We start from the raw sequence: 20,776 nt of genomic DNA, 5'->3' as shown, positions 1-20,776 counted from the left end.
GACATGTCCAAGAAACTACGTCACGTTATGTAAGACATGTCCAAGAAACTACGTCACTTTATGTAAGACATGTCCAAGAAACTACGTCACGTTATGTAAGACATGTCCAAGAAACTACGTCACTTTATGTAAGACATGTCCAAGAAACTACGTCACGTTATGTAAGACATGTCCAAGAAACTACGTCACTTTATGTAAGACATGTCCAAGAAACTACGTCACTTTATGTAAGACATCTCCAAGAAACTACGTCACTTTATGTAAGACATCTCCTAGAAACTACGTCACTTTATTTAAGACATCTTCTAGAAACTACGTCACCTTATTTAGACAGCTCCAAGAAACTACGCCACCTTATTTAAGACATCTCCAAGAAACTATGTCACCTTATTTAAGACATCTCCAAGAAACTATGTCACCTTATTTAGACATCTCTTAAAAACTACGTCAACTTATTTAAGACATCTCCTAGAAACTATGTCACCTTATTTAAGACATCTCCAAGAAACTACGTCACCTTATTTAAGACATCTCCAAGAAACTATGTCACCTTATTTAAGACATCTCCAAGAAACTATGTCACCTTATTTAGACATCTTCTAGAAACTATGTCACCTTATTTAGACATCTCTTAGAAACTACGTCACCTTATTTAGACATCTTCTAGAAACTATGTCACCTTATTTAGACATCTCTTAAAAACTACGTCACCTTATTTAGACATCTCTTAGAAACTACGTCACCTTATTTAAGACATCTCCTAGAAACTATGTCAACTTATTTAAGACATCTTCTAGAAACTACGTCACCTTATTTAAGACATCTCTTAGAAACTATGTCACCTTATTTAGACATCTCTTAAAAACTACGTCACCTTATTTAGACATCTCCAAGAAACTACGTCACCTTATTTAAGACATCTCTTAGAAACTACGTCACCTTATTTAAGACATCTCTTAGAAACTACGTCACCTTATTTAAGACATCTCTTAGAAACTACGTCACCTTATTTAAGACATCTCCAAGAAACTACGTCACCTTATTTAAGACATCTCCAAGAAACTACGTCACCTTATTTAAGACATCTCTTAGAAACTACGTCACCTTATTTAAGACATCTCTTAGAAACTATGTCACCTTATTTAAGACATCTTCTAGAAACTATGTCACCTTATTTAAGACATCTCCTAGAAACTATGTCACCTTATTTAAGACATCTCCGATTAATCCATCCCATGAGCCGTTTTCCAGCTGCTGACCATAGCGCTTGTCTTGTCGGACAGCGTAGATAAACTGTGTGCCTGTGATGTTGAAGATTTTCTGCAACAAGTCATGGATGAAGCCCTCATAGCGAACTACAGTCTTCCCTTTCTCCGTTGTCTCAATCTTCTTCAGGAATGGTGAAATCTGTCAATGTTTTTCATTATCATTTATTATAATTTAGAAAAGAATTATGTCAAGTCAATTAGTCGTGTCCGATGATTGGCAGTTTACACGTTTTTAACGTCCATTGTTGACTAGTGTGTCAGTGTGTCCAGCACAACTTCTTTTAGATCCTGGCAGGGCTAACATTTATTCATTAAGTGTGCAACTAGCTCTGCGGGATTCAAGGTTTCAAATGGGAATTTCATTTTAATTTTAAAGGTTGTGAAAAGGTCTTTGAACTATTTGGAGTGATGTTAGCTGATATTAGCCAAACTAGTGAATGTACCATTGGCGTAGCAAACGGGGCGCAGAACGGATCATTGCGCACGACTCAATCACTAATAGGGGTCAAGGCAGTCATGCATTTGTTTTAAGTTGACTTGCAAGCATTGAGTGTAAATAAACCGTTGGAAAACCCGTGGTGTAAAAAAACAAATAAACGTGGGTTATATTTTTTTCATTAATATTTTTTTGACAACCAATGAAATTGTTATTGAACAACAAACATTCAATCAAAGTAACATATTAATAGAGCTCTATTTAATATTAATCTGCAGTATTTTTGTTCACTACTAAGTTTCTATCTCACAACCTACACCGACAGGCCTAGACGTTCAGTTGTGGTTCTGCATTCCTGACGTTATCCCCGCTAGGCTAAACCATTCAACCCCTGGACAGGTACAGAGCAGTGGCGTAGCTTAAGGGGGACACTCATACTCCACGCAAATCCTTTCACAACACAGTGGTCAGTAAAAGTCGGACCCGCGAAAGTCAAGGGACCACTGTATCTGTTAATAATGATACTTTAAATTTATAAAGCGTGTTACCAAACATAATGTAGGCTGATTATCATGGGCGTAGCCAGGGGGGGGGTCGAAGTTAAGTGACTGATCTTTTGCTTTAATTTTGTTTATTTAAGGTGAAGTTTTAATACTAAACCATCACTTGCCCTAGCACAGCTAATGGGGGTTTTGAGTTTAAAACCCCCTATCAGGGGGTTTTGAGTTTGAAAACCCCTACCAGAGAGTTTCAAGTTTAAAACCCCTTACCAGGGTTTTGAGTTTAAAACTCACTACCAGGAGGTTTTTAAGTTAAAACTCCCTACCAGGGGGATTCTGGATTTGAAACCCATTACCAAGGGGTTTTGAGTTTAAAACCCCATACCAGAGGGTTTTGCATTTAAATCCCCTTCTTCTATAAAACAAAAAAAAAAATGCAAACGACAATCCCCAAATTCCAAGAGCACATCTAAGGAAGATTTTGTACCCCTTTCCAAAATTTACGATAAACCCCTCTTCAATATAAAAAAGCAAATTACACACTAAAAATTGTATAAGCGTAGCCAAAGGGGTTTTGAGTTTAAATTCCTCTTCAGCTGGGTTTGAAGCTAAAAATACCTTTTCAATATAAAAAAATGCAAATTACGCACTCAAAATACTATGAGCATAGCCAAATGGGTTTTTAGTTTAAACCCCCCGCCAGCGGGGTTTGAAGTTAAAAAATAAATCTTCAAAATAAAAAAAATATAAAAAAATTCGCAATCAAAATGCTATGAGCGTAGCCAAGCCTATTGGGTGTTTTGAGTTTAAATTTCCCTTCAGTAGGGTTTGATGTAAAAAAAACAAACTTTTCAATATAAAATAAAGCAAATTACACACTAAAATTCTTTGAGTGTAGATAAGCCTATGGGGGTTTTGAGGTTTAACCCCTCTTCTCCAGATGGCTTTAAAACCCCTCAAGATAGTTTTGAGTTTAAAATACCCCTACAGAGCGTTTTAAGGTTGAAAGCCTCTTTCTTCAATATAATTTCTAAAGCAAACAACAGTCACCAAATTCTATGACCGTAACTAAATGTGGTTTTGAATAAAAAAAAAACCTCCAGATATATTTTAGTTTAAAACCCCCCAACAGATGATTTTGACGATAAAACTTCCCTTTTCGATATAACATGTAAAGCAAACTAGTCACCTAATTTCAAGATCGTAGTCAAGAGAAGTTACACATGTCTACCACTGTACCACATGTCTACCAGTGGCTGGGTTCCATTAATAAAGTGCAATGTATAGTCATCTGCCGAAATTGAAAAGCACTAAATGTGGCTCTACAAAGATGGCTAAGACGGATTTTAGGAGCCAGTTATAGAGATCGGGTCTTAATCAAGGAAATCCTATGCCGAAGTGGGAGTCGACCCCTTAGTAAGGTTGTGACAGAGCGTCGCATGAGGTTTGCGGGACATGTTCTCCGACAAAATGAAATACGCATAATAAAAGTTGCGATGACATCCTCGTACAACTTGGCGCCACACTTTCATAGAAGTCCTCAGAGCAGGTGGGAAGAGGCTTCAGACGTTGCCAGTGACAGATTTTTATGGAAACAGCTTGCCAACGAACGGCGCTTGAGGGTCTAAGTCAGTAAGAATAGCACATTAGGTTTTTGAAATAAAACTTTTTGATAGCAGAATAATGCACTGGGAGCTCTTAGCGCTCTCCCAGACCCCTTACTGGCAATGGTGAGGAATCTGCAAATTTTTCACTAACTCCAGGAAGAACCTATAAACGTCTTCCAAAAGAATGAAGGATCAGAATGTAATAGAGATTAATTACGTACACACACACACATCCATCCATACAAACACACATATATATATATATATATATATATATATATATATATATATATATATATATATATATATATATATATATATATATATATATATATATATATATATATATATATATATTCAGGGTGGGGGGTGGCGTAGTGGGGGAGGGGGGGGTAGAAAAAATCCCCCCCAACTCCGCCCCTCCCCCCCCCCCCCGAAAAAAATCCTGGCTACGCCCATGAGGCTGATGGCGCTGTTACAAACACGAACACGAGAGTTAAAACGAAAAAATATAGATCTAATTTTTTTTTTCAAATTTTATTTTAATATTTTTTGTTACGTAAGAAATCTTCAGGACCCCTCCCTCTCTCTCGTAAAAAAATGATTTAAAAAAATGTATACCCCCTTCCCACGTTAAGCAGTTACGTAATATCCAGTGGCGTAGCATCCATGGCGCGAAGGGGTTCAATGAACCCGGGACCACGACCATGAGGGGCCCACAGTAGCAACAATGACGCAAAGGGGTACGTTGCACTTGGGCCCATGACTCTTGACTAGTTGGGGCCCACGTGAGAACTTACGGATGACACTAAGTCCTAATGCTCAGAATAAAAAATTTCGACACAGCTACTAATTATTCAATTTTTTCAAAGCTCAATTAGTTTCTTTATTTTTTTGTATTTAAAATGTGTTACATCAACGTTTTAATTATCCTAAAAGGTATATTGGAAATGTTAAGTGACTTTCAACCTAGTTAAATAAGTAGCAAACTATTTTAACAGTTGTGATTCAAAAACGTTTGTATCCTCGCCAAAAAAGTAGATACTTTGAAATAGTGTCAAACTCGGAAGTCTTCATCAAATTGTTTTGTTGTCTTTGTATTGTGTAAAAAAATGTGATGTAATCATTAGAAAAGAATAAAAAAAAGGAGATGAAATCCAAAAAAGAAAATATATAAAAAATAACATTAAATATTTAGCAAGCAAACTAAACACCATAGTAGGCCTATGTTTCATATGTCTCGTATAAGTTGAATATGTTTGTTCTGCTACAACGGATGGCGAAACCAAATTGGGGTGCAGCTTTATAACAAAGATCTAGAAGATAGAGAGATGTCCAAATTAATCAGGAATAGCGTCTTTCTCTGACAAATGCTTAGTATCTGGTTCATAGTTCTTAAAGAAAGTTAACACCGTTATATTTATACAAAATCCGCTGACCAGGCTTTATTTGAAATTGTTATGAATATTGAATTTTGACAGGAAAACAAAGCCGCACAAATGAAGTTCTGGACAAAATACCGAGGTCCAATCAACACCATTGTTCTCTTTCATTTTCACTGTGCTAAGCACGGCTTAAACTTGGCCCTAAATGATTCCGTCAGCTGTGTTCAAGACGTTGCAAATTTCTAGGACTTGGTATGTTTATTTTTGCTCACAGCATCTCAAGATGGTCGCGTTTTAAATCCAATACGAAGAGCATAGCTTATAGTACACTCAAATACTTTTGCCCACAAGCTGGTCATCAAGGAATGCTCTAAGAAAATGAGATTCATATATTTTGATTTACTAAAGTTGATCACTCAAATGACTTTGTGTTCTTCAAAAGAAAAGAACGCCTGGAAGCTGCAGCACTTTGAGGGAAATTAGAAACATTCGATACAATTGTTCTGCTTATTGTTGAGTACAAAATTGTCAGCGCAGTCAAGTTTACGTTAAATAGAGCAGAAAGTATTGGAATGTCTTTTGTTTAATAACCCATACATTCAGATTATTCAATTGTTCTGTCAAACACTACATTCGTTTTATTTGGAGGAGGGGGCCCAACAAGATATTCTTGAACCCGGGCCCACGGATACCTTGCTACGCCACTGGTAATATCCTAAAGTTTCAAAGGATAAAGAGATGCTGACAACTTTCTTCAGAATAGCATTAATTTTCTACTGTCTATTCTCACAATAGATGGGAGTTAAGTGATGAAAGCATGACATGTTTACTCACTGGCCTATGTAACAGGTAAAAAAAATGCTCAAATTAAATGGGATAGAGTGGATAGAGGCGTGACATGTTTATTCACTGGCCTATGTAACAGGTAGAAAATATGCTCACCAAAAGTGTCGACACCACGAGTTCCTTCCCCTGAAAGAAGAAAATGCATAAAGGTGGTGAAAAAAAAGTAAGACAAAAACTTTCAACGGAATATCTATGTCAGTGAGTCTTAAATAATTAATTTTCAAGGCATGCAAGTCAAGCGAGTAAGATAGAATGTATAAAATGTCTATTTGAACAGTTGGATTATGCACTAAGTTACCAAAACGTTAAAAACACGGAATATATTTATTATTTTTTTTTGTTTCAATAAAGGCAAAAAACAAAAGTGTTCTTTAAAAAAACAACATCACACACCATTTTGAACCACGTGATGATGTTTGTCTTGATAGCAGTTCCTCCCCTTGACTTCTATTCCAAACACACATGCTGCATTCCCCCCCCCCCTCCCCCGTCTTTTCTTAACCAGCTCACACATAATGTTTGTTACAGAATGACATGTGAGATAACAAAAAAAAAAAAAAAAAAAAGAATGTCAGACATATCAACCCTATCAGCGTGTTCACTGTGTTCTTGAATCTTTAGTTCTAGACGAAACGTTAAAGTTGAGCCTCAGATTCTTCTAAACATAAGCTGCCAATGAGTTAATACACTTGCACCCATACAATATACATATTTAAATAGATAGAGCTTCCAGACACCTGTTCGCCTCATAAAAACATTAATTTAAAAAAAAACTACACTAAAAATTTATAAAGCAATTTATGCCGTGCTTTGGTCATAGAGCTGCACAATTATACGATTATAGGGCCTACGTCACTTTCTTAAACGCCAAGAATGACCAAGTGTATGAAGACAACCCCCTCCCTTTTATAGTGACGTAGGTAACAAGAGGACAGACACGACATCTTTAAACATATCTGTAAATACTGAGGGATTCATTTACCTTGCTGATATTACTTACTTTTACCTTTCCCTATCCCTTAGTCTGTTGGACCGTTGGCGCACCAGGCAAGATTTGTCGACCGTCTTTCTCCATTCCTCCTTTTTTTTGGCCTTATTTAGAGCCTCTCTCAATGGCAGGCCTGTCCATTCTTTAATGTTGTCCTCCCATCGCTTTTTCTGTCTGCCTCTTCTTCTTTTCCTGGCACTGTTCCCTGAAGGAAGGTCTTTGCGAGCCCCGTAGATCTTGTAATGTGGCCAAAGGTTTTAAGCTTTCGTCTTTTCACAATAGTTAGCATGTCGTCATGGGCTCCGATCGCAACAGTAACCCTGTCTCTGAATTCTTGGTTTGTGATGCGGTCTTTGAATGTGATGCCTAGGATCCTTCTGTAGCATCTCAATTCCATTGCTAGGATCCTCCTCTCAAGCTCTGCATTTAACGTCCACGACTCGCAAGCATATAAAAATGTGGCCATGACCTGAGAGCGCATCAGTCTGATTTTGGTGCCGAGGGCTAAGCCCTTATCTTTCCATATTATTTTAAGTTTTGAAAGGGCAGCTGTGGACTGTGCTATTCGGGTCAATAATTCAGGTTTTGTTCCCTCATCTGAGACAATAGCTCCGAGGTATTTGAAGCTGTTAACACTAGATAGCTTTTCACCTCCAATGCTGAAGCCTCTTTTAAAGCCCTGATGGCTATTGGTCATAATTTGAGTTTTTTCGGCATTTATTTGCATGCCATATGCTGCGGAAGTCTTGTCAATGCGCATCACCAGGTCAGCTAGTTCTTCTTCTGTCCCTGCTAGGCCATCAATGTCATCTGCGAAGCGCAAGTTAGTAATTCTTCTTCCTCCAATGCTAACAGTACCTTCATAGCCGTCGAGGGCATCTTCCATTATCCTTTCAAGGAAGATATTGAAGAGTGTTGGTGACAGTAGGCAGCCTTGTCTTACTCCAACTGTGGTTTTGAACTAGTCCCCAATATTATTGTTGAAGTACACCGTACTGGTGGCATCCTTGTAGAGGTTCTGGATAACTTTGATTATGTTTTTTATTGATGTTGTACTTTTCCATTGTCGCCCAGAGTGCTCCGTGCCATACTCGATCAAAAGCTTTCTTGAAATCAATAAAGACATGGAAAAGATTCTCTTGGTGTTGGAGATATTTCTCACAGAGTATTCTGAGGTTTAGGATTTGTTCTGTTGTGCTGCGACCTTGTCTAAAACCTGCTTGTTCTTCTGATATGGTGTTGTCTGCTATCGGTTTTAGCCGGTTTAATACAATTTTTAACAGAACTTTGCTGGGATGACTTATGAGGCTGATGGTGCGATAGTTTTGACAGAGTTGTAAGTTGCCTTTCTTTGGAAGGGTTATTATGAGTGATTGGGTCCAGGGTTTGGGCCAATCTCCTGATTGCCAGATCTTGTTGCAAATCATATAGAGTGCGTTTATCATAGTTTCTCCTCCTGCCTGAAGAAGTTCGCCAGGAATGTTGTCAACTCCGGCCGATTTTCCCTTTTTCAGGGCTTTTATTGCTGCTGCTACTTCTGAGCGAAGAATCGGATAGTCGTCGATGTTGGAAACTGCCGGGACATTAAGTATCTCTGTATCTCCTGAGATTTCAAAGTTATACAACTCTGAACAGTATTCCGTCCATCTTTTCAACACATCTTTGTCCTCGGCTAAGCATTTGTTGTTTTTGTCTTGTACTGTGTTAGTTCTTCAATACTTTGAGGTAGTGAGGTCCTTCACTAATTGGTACGCTTTTTTACTGTCATTCCTGTTAAGTCCCTGTTCAATTTCTTAACACTTATTCTCTATCCACTTTTTCTTCGCTTCTTTCATTCCCTTTCTAATCCGTTTGTTGGCGCTTTTGTATTCGTGGACATATTTTGGGTCGGACAGCTTTTTCCCTTTAAGCTCCCGTCGCTTGTCACAGAGTTGGAGTATATCCTCTGTTACCCAGGTTTTTTTGGGCGGGCGGAGCTTCCCTAATGTTTCCAGGGCTGTATCTGTGACTGCTGTGTTTAGCATATTGACTTGCGTATCGATATCTTGGTCATTGGAGTCCAAGATATTGAGGGCTGCAAAGCGTCCTCCTACTTGTGCCTCGAATATGGCAGCTACTTGGGGGTCTTTCAGCTTGTCCAAGTCAAATTTTATCCTGGTAGGTCCTTGTTTTGTTACCTTTTTTAGGTGTACTTTAAGGGTCATCATAACTAGGTCATGGTCGCTTCCAATGTCAGCTCCAGGAAAACTTCTTGTTTTAGCCGTATGGATGCTTGTCTTAAAACGCTGTTGCACCATGATATAGTCGATCTGGTTGTGGTGCTCTCCGTTCGGACTGTGCCATGTGGTTATACGCGAATTTTTGTGGCATCTTAGTGTGTTAGCCAGTAAGAGATTGTTGTATTTCGCAAATTCTAATAGTCTTTGACCTCGTTCATTGGTTGAGAGGTTACTGTATTTTCCACAAGTGCCTTTCCAGGTTTGATAGGAGTCACTTCCTACTTTGGCATTCCAGTCTCCTTGTACAACAAGGATGTCCTTTTTCGGGACCTTATTGACCACTTCCTGTAATTGATCATAAAACTCTTCTATTGCTGATATTAAATAGTCATTAAATGACTAATTGGTAAAGTTTTTAATTAATTGATTCATGTCTTGTCTACGCCAATGAATAATTGTGCAAAGTTTCAATTTGATTCGAGAATTGGTGAGGGAGAAATAACATGCTCAAACTTTTGTACCAGACAGAAAGAGTTAATTGATATAAGCTTTGTACAAAGTACAGAACATCAGGAGCTCTGAGTAGCTTTAGATTCACTTTAAAAAAATGGGTGATGGAGGTTGTCAAAAAATTATTGAGTTTCTGTCGTGTTTCTGTGTTGCGTTCTGTCGAGTTTCGGTGTTGTGTTCGTCTTTCTGTGTTGTGTTCTGTCGTGTTTCTGAGTTGCGTTCTGTCGTCTTTCTGTGTTGTGTTCTGTCGTGTTTCTGAGTTGCGTTCTGTCGTCTTTCTGTGTTGTGTTCTGTCGTGTTTCTGTGTTGTGTTCTGTCGTCTTTCTGTGTTGTGTCCTGTCGTGTTTCTGTGTTGTGTTCTGTCGTGTTTCTGTGTTGCGTTCTGTCGTCTTTCTGTCGAGTTTCGGTGTTGTGTTCGTCTTTCTGTGTTGTGTTCTGTCGTGTTTCTGAGTTGCGTTCTGTCGTCTTTCTGTGTTGTGTTCTGTCGTGTTTCTGTGTTGTGTTCTGTCGTGTTTCTGTGTTGTGTTCTGTCGTGTTTCTGTGTTGTGTTCTGTCGTGTTTCTGTGTTGTGTTCTGTCATGTTTCTGTGTTGTGTTCTGTCGTGTTTCTGTGTTGTGTTCTGTCATGTTTCTGTGTTGTGTTCTGTCGTGTTTCTGTGTTGTGTTCTGTCATGTTTCTGTGTTGTGTTCTGTCGTGTTTCTGTGTTGTGTTCTGTCATGTTTCTGTGTTGTGTTCTGTCGTGTTTCTGTGTTGTGTTCTGTCGTGTTTCTGTGTTGTGTTCTGTCGTCTTTCTGTGTTGTGTTCTGTCGTGTTTCTGTGTTGTGTTCTGTCGTGTTTCTGTGTTGTGTTCTGTCATGTTTCTGTGTTGTGTTCTGTCGTGTTTCTGTGTTGTGTTCTGTCGTGTTTCTGTGTTGTGTTCTGTCATGTTTCTGTGTTGTGTTCTGTCGTGTTTCTGTGTTGTGTTCTGTCGTTTCTTGCCAATGATTTCATGCTGCATCGCTGATCAACCAAGTGAACATCATTCATGTCAATATCTTGGCCTTTTAGGTATTGTATACAGAATAATACAAACTCGGCGAGTGAGCTAGTGGGTTTAGGCAATTGAGTGACGGCCTGACATTTTCCAACTTTATGGCAATGTCTGCAGAGCGGAAGACGCGACCCCTAAAAGGAGGATATGTCCTCAGTTTGACGGACGTCTGGTAATCAAATTATTGTAAACTCTAATCTTTAAACCTAGACTCTACATAATTCATAAAGAACTAGATTAAGAAAATGGTTTTAATAATTTATTTGTCTCACAAACATTTATACATCCCTACCCTATCTTTGGCAATGTATTAGTTGTTTTGATTACTACTGTTCAACGTTTTATATATGGAAATTATTTAAATTTGCTTACAATAATGTAGTATTGTAGTACAATGGCAGTGAATTAAAAGAATTCAATAATAAAGGTTGGGTTTGTTAAACCATGGTTAAACTATATCAGTAGAACGAACTTGGAAGACAGATGAAGCTTTAATAAAAAAAAAAAAAAATTAGAATGTTTATTGTTTTTTTTTACTTTTTCAGCAGAGTGAAATCCCTTCCTATTTCCTTGAACCTTCTTTCCCTTCGCTATAATTTAAAGAAAGAAATATAATTTTAGTCTAAATCAAAATATATTAAAAAAAAGAATGTTGTTTTTTTTTTTAGTTTTTTTTAAACATCATTATGGGGGGCTCGCTGGATGTGGAAATCTACTTCTAGAGTAATTAGAGAGTTGAAATGTGACTTGCACAGGTAGATGTAGAGTCTAGAGCGTTAAACAACAACAACAACAAATAAATGGAAAAATTAGGCATCGTGTAAATCTAAAAGTAAGATACAGTTTACGATTTATACAAAATCTATATTATCAAGACACTGATGTTTTCTGTTAATTTAGCTCTGTTACATCACGCTATACGCACATACCTACTTCTTATAAACCAAATTTTTTAAAACTCCAGTTCCGAAGTGAAGAGAATTTGCAATTGATTAAATATAAGATAAGATAATTTTATTGATCGAAACATCTGGAAATTCAGTTCGACTTCAATTGTCGACCTTCGCATCCCTACTATAACAATAATCACTACTATAGCAATAATCACTACTATAACAATAATCACTACTATAACAATAATCACTACTATAGCAATAATCACTACTCTAACAATAATCACTACTATAGCAATAATCACTACTATAACAATAATCACTACTATAGCAATAATCACTACTATAACAAGAATCACTACTATAACAATAATCACTACTATAGCAATAATCCCTACTATAGCAATAATCACTACTATAACAATAATCACTACTATAGCAATAATCACTACTATAACAATAATCACTACTATAACAATAATCACTACTATAGCAATAATCACTACTATAACAATAATCACTGCTATAGCAATAATCACTACTATAACAAGAATGATATAGATGCAAATACAAAAAAAACATACCATAACCACACACACACACATACCCCCCCCCACACACACAAAACCAGCGCTCGATGAGTTTGGATTTTATTTACTGCTCGGTGGTGACGAAAGAACTTGTATCCCCCCCCCCCCCGACTGAATGTAAGGGAAGCTAAATGGACACAGATTATCTTTAAAGGTTTGACGTGTTTTGGAAAGGCTTCTGTCATGAAAAAGTTCTTTAAGAAATGGGAGCTGTGTTTGAGCGATATACGATGCTTTTTTACATTAGTCTTTTTAATGATGTCTTTGTACCATTGAAGTATTGCCATACCAGCCTTGACCAGCCTTGACCATCCCTGACCAGCCCTGACCTAAGTCTATTTGTCTCGGTTTTCTAGAAAGCAATCTTCTTTGATTGAACTTTATTTTAGGAGGCAAATGTATACAAGCAAACTATAGCGATCATTTAAAGAAAGACAAGGCTCGTCTAAGGGGAAGAACTTGCCTATATATGTTGATATTACAGATGCTAGTTATTTCTATCTTCTCTATCTTATCTTATAAAATGCAGACGTTACTTCAAAAACGAAGATGGTTACGTCCTATGCGTGTTCTTAGGTCAATCTAGTCAAGTGTCTCGTTTTAGTAAAGTAACTAATTAGATACTCTTCCCATGATGCCCACTGTTCCATCCTGGTGGTGGCGCTACCCCTCCCCAATTTCAAAGTTACTAAGTTCTATAACCGTATAAATTGACCGACTGCAAGAGAGATAATCCACAACAAAAACCTTTTAAATAACAAAGTTACCGCCAGACTTTGAAAACGAATTTTTCGAGTCTTTGAAAATGTTTCTTAATGAATATCCTTTTAAAAAAGATTTTTTTTGTTCCAGTCCAAGTTTTGTATTTTTACATTACAGATATGTCTAAAATTAACTCAATGTTCAATTTAAGGCGATGTGGCCGAGCGTTAAAGCGCCCAGCTACCACACTCAAGGTTCCGGTTTCGATTCCTGGTGAATACTGTAACTATAAATTTCGGTATCCTTGGGCGTAATGAGTCCAGCAAGCTCTAATGGGTACCTGACATTAGTTTGGGAAAAGTAAAGGTGGTTGGTCATTATACTGGCCATATGGCACCTTCTTTAACTGTGGCCCACAGATCCAGATGACCTTTATATCATCTGCCCTATAGATCGCAAGGTCTGAAAAAAAAGGGGGGGGGGCAACTTTAAAAAAAATTAATTCAATGACTTGTCACTAAGACTAAACTCTAGTCCTGATATCCATGGGAAACAGCTCTTCAATGTACTCTATTGAATCCTACACGCCATATCAAAAGAATGTATTAAAGTTCAATCTATTAAATACTAGCTTGACCTATCTGTTACTATTGAAGTAAACTAACAACGGCTCAGTATGCACTAAATTTGTAATGAAGTTCCACTTTCAGACCATGCAGTCTAAAGGGCAGACGGTGTAAAGATCACGCTTTCTGTGGCCCACGGCTAACGAGGGTGTCATGTAGCCAACACAACGACCAACCGCCTTTACTATTCCCCAACTAATGTCAGCTACTTATTAGAGCTGGGTGAACTCAGAGGCGCCCTAAAGAAATTAAAATGCCAGTCTTCACCAGGATTCGAACCAGCGACACTCCGGCTCGGAAGCTAAGCGCGTTACCACTCAGCCAACTCGCCTACTTAAGAGTGTACTAGAAATGATTTAGTGGGAAATTATTATTTTTTTTGCTTCGTTCCTCGAAATTAATTTTGAACTGACCAGCAAAAGTTCATTAAAATTGTTTGTCCGGATAGTCCTGCTTTGTCCTTTTTGTATTCTTTCTTTTGATCTAACTCTCTTCAATTCTCTCTCCCTCTCTTCTCGATCCCTCTCTCCCACTTTCTCTCTCTATCTCAATCTCTCTTACCACACACACACACACACACACACACAGATACACGTACACACACACATAAAATACATTTTAGAGTAGAAATTGCTCTTGAAAACTATCAAAATAAAACTCCGATGTGTGAAATAGACACTATTTTAAAAAATTGAACCTGGCTGAACCAGCTCGCTTGTCAACTTCAAACAAAAAAAGACAATAAAGTAAAAAAAAAATGTTTTTCAAACAATCTGACTTGAAAGTTCGAAGGCTACAAGCTACAAAAACCAGCGTTACAAACAAGGCTGATGGCTGGTTAGACATTGCTAGCAGAGTCTGTACAGATAATTCTATTATCTACTGACTTTCTTTTCATGTTAATGAACACAAGTTGAACACACCAACGGGAAGCAACTCTGACGTACTCAAAAAGTTTATGAAGACAGCGGGCCTTTCATTCTGTTAATTAACAGGAAGAGTAGCGTCCTCTTCAGTCAGATTTCACCAGTGCATGGCCGAGGAAATAGAAATTGCCTTCGGATGGACATTTTCTGTTGGGAGTTACTCAGAGGTGATCTAAGCAGTAGGCAAGTGTCATAAGTGGTGTCTAATCCTAACCCTAACCCAAAGTAACATGCAAGGACCATTCATAGTAAGTGGTATAGATGCCTGAAAACGATAACTCTGGAATAAGTCTTTTCCATTACACCCACCAAACTGTAAACTAGTCTATAACGTATTCATACCGACCACTAGAATGCATTATAATTTGTAGTAAGGTGGCGTATCTTACTTTATTATAGCTCCTCCTTCGCGGTCCAAGATGAGCTCATTTCCTATGGACTCGAGGATGACTGTTAAGTCCAATCCTCGCTTTAAAAAGCCGGCCGCATATGTGGCATGTGTGGGTTAGATAGGCCTGCTTCTTCTCTCAGATTTTTGTTGGTTCGGCGCTCTTTCGTCCTGGCCACTCTTCTTGCTTCAAATCTTGAGACTCCGAGACTCACAGCTTCACGCCACGAGGAGCGATCGAGAGCTAGTGCTTCCCAGCCGTGAATGTCGATATCGCATTCCTTGAAGGAGCTCTTGAGAGTGTCTTTGTAGCGCTTATATTGACCTCCCTGGGAGCGCTTTCCTGCACACAACTACCCGTACAGAAGTCGTTTGGGAAGGCGATTGTCTAGCATGCGGACTACATGTCCCGCCCATCGAAGTTGGGACCTTTTTACTGTCGCATTGATATTATACAGGTTGGACAGCTTTAAGATTTCTGTGTCTGGTATGTGGTCGGACCAACGCACCTTATGGATACTCCTTAGACGGCGTAGGTGGGAGGAGTTTAGCTTTTTGGTGTGGCGGAAGTATACTTTATTAATTATGTGTCAAAGCCAGGTGTTGGTGTATTAATTTTGCAACTTGGTTATGGCGACCTAGGTAGGCAGATTCTGATAAGGTTGAACATCCTGCCATTATGTGTTCACTGGACTCACTGGCAGTTCCGCTCTTTCGGCATTAGTCAACAACAAAGTTTTAGGATATGCTTCACATAATTTCTTGTCCTAATTACTCTGTTAAAGCCTTCTGTTTTCATGCATAACTTCTATCATCAAATACAAATATACAGAAGACAACGCTTCTCTCACTGTCAACACAGTAGATCCCTTTCATTTGTACCCAGCTCACTCTTGTTAACTAATTTCATCAGTAACAATCTGATAACTCTTGTTTAATCCCTGCCACCTTTTAGAGAGTTATTTCCCCTCTCCTCATTTCCCATCTCTGTCAGAGGATGTTACAAGTTATTTTGAGAAGCGGTTGGCACAGAGCAGTCTGTCTTCCTCTGAAGTTCTACTGGTGCAAGGAGTGAAACACATTCGGAATGATGTTGTATTCTTAACACACACACAACATTCATCAATGAATGTTGAGATTTGATAAAGGACACCATCATTTGGAAATCTGTCAACAATGTTGAGACGTAAAGGTCTTCTATGAAGCAGAAAAATAAAGCTCATCAGTTTCTGTGACCGACTGTTATTGAGGGTGTCATGTCACTCATGTGGCCAGCAGGGACACTAAGTTCCTTTAATTCCCTTTGAAATGTCAGGTGGACATTAGACTCAGGGACGCTCTGTTTTGGTGTATGGTTAAAAAGACTCTCATCTGCTTGTAACAAATTATACAGACATTTTACAGTAGACATTCATTTGTAATGGTGAAAGAACTTGTTTGGGAAGTGGAAACGATATTCCGATCACTACAGAATGACACCTGAATGTTTCTCTTGAGGTAAAGAAATAAATACAACATTTGCCCATTATTTTGTCCGAAGATTAAAGCGCAATTATCTCCCTTGCCTATAGTCTCCCTTTTATCAATGCAGATTAATGTACATGATATATCACATTCATTAGCTTCTACGGATAGCGGTACATGAGCGTACTGTGAAACCATAAAATAAGGTTAAGAGGAATAGACCCAGAGCTAGAAAAACTTAAAACAAATGTATGAATAAAACTGTATAAAACACAGCTTTAAAACTCAGGAGAGCTAGAGGCCTACACTGGAATTTCAGAAATGTCCGAAGTGGCTTTTGATTCTCAGACACTGGGGGTAGAAGGGAGAGTGAACGATTTCGCTGGCCAAATTTTACTCTTTTACTGTTCTGACCACAGGAACTGGTTCGGTTGATGTCACCTGGACTATGAACCGCACACAAATTGAACATATTCCATTCATATGGTCGACATGGACGAATGTTAGCTAGAACCTGCTATAACACTAAAGTGGTTTGAAACCAGGGGCGGACTGGCTATATGGGCAAACGTGCAAATGCCCGGTGGGCCGGTACCAAATGGGCCGGTCTGGTCGCGACCAAAGAAAAAAAATTCAAATCAGACACACACCCCAAACCGAAAATATATAACATGCCATTTGTGGGCCGGTCTATATGGTAATGCCCGGGCCGATTTTGATACCCAGTCCGCCCCTGTTTGAAACTGTAGGAGAGGAGTGGACACAGAAATGTACAGGTGCACATCTTTTGTGTTTTGTGCTTTGTAAACTGTCTGACATCTTTCTTTTATTAACTCTGCTTAGTTGTTGATTTGCTTTTAAAAAGTTTGAAGTCCTAGAGTGAAAGTCTAATGCATCTAGATCTAGTAATTGAACATAAACAATAAGAGTACTCTCGTCTCATAATTTGTAGATCTAGATAATTTTTAGATACATAATCTAGAAAGATCTATGTAATCAATCTATTTAAATGTATATAAGATCATTAAAATCAATAGACATGAATTATTTCGATCTAGGATTTTGAATCTCAATGGAAACTAACAGGAAATGGCTTTGTTTCATATATTTGCGTGAATATATAGCTCTGTGATTAATAGCAGATTCCAAAAACAAAATCATGACTTTTCTAAGACAGAAAAGATTGATTTTCCAAGATTTGGTGCGACTTCCCTTACAGCTTGAAAAAAGAGTTACGTACATAAAAATCTCTATATATAGGTACATGAATCGATCAATCGCGGATAAGAATTAGTTTCCGGTTTCCAGTCTAGATATAATAGTATGTCTATGATGTAATGTTTATGTCCTAGTGAAATGTTGTTGTCTTATAAACGTAGACAGTTACACATTCGGCTAACAGTGCACAGAAACGATCAGATTTCTTGTAGAAAACTCCAACACTTCCTTTACCACCGGATACACCAAACATCTATGTATACATTGTCCGCCATGCATGAAAATCTCCAATAGTGTATGAGTGAGATAGGGCCACACGTTTTTTGTTTGAAATCAATTTTGAGTTTATTGGTTACAGTGAACACTGGGGGGGGGGGGGGGGGGAAAGGGGAGTTTTATTCCGTTGGTGTTCGGACTTTCAGAAACTTTATCAACTTTTAAATCAGGGGAGAAAGAGTTAATAGTTAGAATTATGGACTTATGATATAGATTCTTAATGCCTTACAAATGTAGTTTTGTATAAACGCAGCCCATTTAAGCGGAGGGTGTCAAATACTTGTTTCGCTCAGCTACACTTACAAATAAGACAGCAAATGGAGAAAGAGAGAGAGAGAGAGAGAGAGAGAGGGAGGGAGGCTTTGAGGTTGTTGTTTTTTTACATACTTGTGTTTAGAATATAGTACATCTAAAAAAATAATTTAAGATACATACACAACAGAAACTTGATTATCGACCCTGACTGTAGGAACTGATGACACTTACGTCCTGTCAAATAGTTGGCATTCATATTAAAATACAAGACTCACACACCTAACGAACACTTTACTTGAATGACATACTTACCTGTATCGGAGGGACATGGCTCACGAGCAGACCTGGCAGGATTAAGCTCAGTGTGAGTAGACTCCACATGATAGCGCAATGGAAATAAATACAATCCCAGATGTACGAGATCTAAGATAACTCTATTTGATTGGTAGAAACTCTTTTTTAAATATAGTGTTTATGTTTCAGATCTGATGTCCGTAGTGGAAGCACATCACAGGTACACATTTACACACATACACAGCCATGCGGCAACACATCCATCGCTGACACTGAGCTCTCCGAGATGAAGAACTGGGGTAGAAACATGTACACAAGGGATATTCTGTAATTTTTTTTTAATGGAATAGAGAGAAAGAGAGAGAGAGATGGGGAGAGTACTAGAGGGAGTAGGCACAGGTAAAGACAGGTAGTATGCCTGGCGGTGAGTAAAACCACCAGGGGGAGTCGATGTGTGAGTGGAATTATGGGAAGTGTTCCTGGATGGCACTCCAGTCAAAATTGAGCTCTCTTGCCGAAACCAGGCAGGATTAAAGTTAGAGTTATTGAAATGTCATTAGAGCGTGTGGGAAGACTATTCCTTACTTTGACTATGTTTGTTAGAATGAACATTGGCTAAATCTTTCTATAACTATAATTGTGTGCTTTTTGTTCTAATCGTCTAGACATGTATAAATGTTCACTATTACAGTAACATTACTGTCTGCAATATCTAAAATTTTAGTTTGTAATGTGCTGAATGTTGACTTTTGAGTCTGTTAGTATGTTTGTTAAATAAGATACTCAGTGTTCTGTGCAGGGCCGGATTTAAGCCTGTGGAGGCCCCTATAGTTTTTTCCAATGCTTTAATAAAGATCCACTTATCAATGCAAATACTTCTATCTAAAACCATGTTATATTTTAGATGAAAGAAATAGAATTCTTGTACATTTAATCTCACTTTCCTTTTATAAAAATATTTCATTTGCATATTTTACTTTAAAAAGTGAATATTGTTTTTAAGTTTCTGGAGGGTAAGGCCCTTGGTAAACGCGCTGAAATATTTACTTATTTACGTAATTACTTAGTCTTATTCCGAGCATGCTACAAGCGTACACTTCTTAATCAGGACATTTTTTTTAATTGCCTGTCGTAAACACGAGAAAAATGTTTTTAGAAAAAAAAATGTTTCTGACCTGTCAAAATTCAGAAAAATTGTGGAGGCCTTTTTTTTTGTGGAGGCCTCGTAACCGTAGCCCCGCTTGCTCTCACATTAATCCGGCCATGTTTCTGATCTGTTTATTTGTATCATATCAATAGTTCCTTAATATTTATCAAACTTGATATCTAGACAGCAAAGTTGTCTAGTTATTTTAATGCTAACTTTTAGATGAATTCTCAAAGCAAACAAAGGACAATGAAAGGAATAACAACGGATAGCTAGTCAAGATAAGTTGAAGATGACGATTAAAGGGTCTCGGGTAGGAAAATAACTGGGAAACCATGGAACTAGTATAGAACTTTTCTAGTTCCATGGTTAAACATATTTAATGACATAAATGACAAGATCTAGTCCCTTGACTTGCTTCCTGATGTGGCTAATCAAATCAAGTGGGGGATTGTGTGACCTACAGCGTCTTAGCACCGCATCCATCAAAGACAGTGATGGCTAAAGTTCCATTTCTTCTTTCGCCGCATCATATCATTAGCGTACCAGTGTACCACGAGCAGGCGTGTTAGACGCAGGCAACTCTGTGGTATGTAGGGTACATAACTAGTTAGCGCAGGCACTGCTAATAGAATTGATCGAGGTTGTCTACCTTGCTGCTACTGATAGCTAGATCTAGTTCCCGCAATATATTTTTTTTTTTACGCGAGCACGCTATTCTGTCTCAACATAGCGCTCGTGTGGAAACGATCACTAGAGGAAGTGGTTAGGCTAAATGAATAGCAAAACAAAACTCCCGTGGGAGTGTCCAAGGGTACGCGAGAGTGGACCCATTGCACGGAGCGGAGTTGAAAGAGAGCTCCTTCGGTCCTGTCGATAATCCATGCACCTTTCTTCAAGTGACCGTTACATTAATGGCGTGTCCTACATGGTTAGCTTGGTACAACATAGGAAAATGGAAGGTTCCGGGTATCCTCGGCCTTCGGCCATGCATTCTAGCCCATGCGCCAGATATATCGGAACTAGCAATGCTTTACATAGACATTGACTCGGATCTCTTCCAGACAGAACGGTTGTTCAAACAGGCTTTGTGTTTTTTTTCCCCTGTTCAATCAGTTTTCCAAATCTAGAGATCGAAGAGCCTTCGGCTCAGCTCTTAGACAATCACACGGTAAACTTGAAGCTAGCGATGTGCAGGCTTAAAGAGT

At 38.3% G+C, this 20,776-nt stretch overlaps 1 protein-coding gene across 1 annotated transcript in view; it reads right to left on the bottom strand.

Moving 5' to 3' along the window:
• The window catches only part of LOC106063747 (glutamate receptor 2-like), a 38,614-nt gene extending 19,854 nt beyond the window's left edge, over positions 1 to 18,760 (bottom strand). Inside the window, exons 1-3 of the mRNA XM_056025187.1 lie at positions 18,440 to 18,760; positions 6,139 to 6,168; positions 1,204 to 1,407 (exon numbers count right to left, since the gene is read on the bottom strand). Coding sequence (XP_055881162.1) covers positions 1,204 to 1,407; positions 6,139 to 6,168; positions 18,440 to 18,508 — 303 coding nt within the window. The 5' untranslated portion in view covers positions 18,509 to 18,760. The remainder of the gene's footprint in view (positions 1 to 1,203; positions 1,408 to 6,138; positions 6,169 to 18,439) is intronic.
• Positions 18,761 to 20,776: the final 2,016 nt, after the last annotated feature.

The sequence above is a fragment of the Biomphalaria glabrata genome, chromosome 3 (assembly GCF_947242115.1).
Source record: "Biomphalaria glabrata chromosome 3, xgBioGlab47.1, whole genome shotgun sequence".
Classification (NCBI taxonomy): Eukaryota; Metazoa; Mollusca; class Gastropoda; family Planorbidae; genus Biomphalaria; species Biomphalaria glabrata.
Note: the sequence above shows the minus strand (reverse complement) of the source record. Positions and strands in the feature narration are given on the sequence as shown.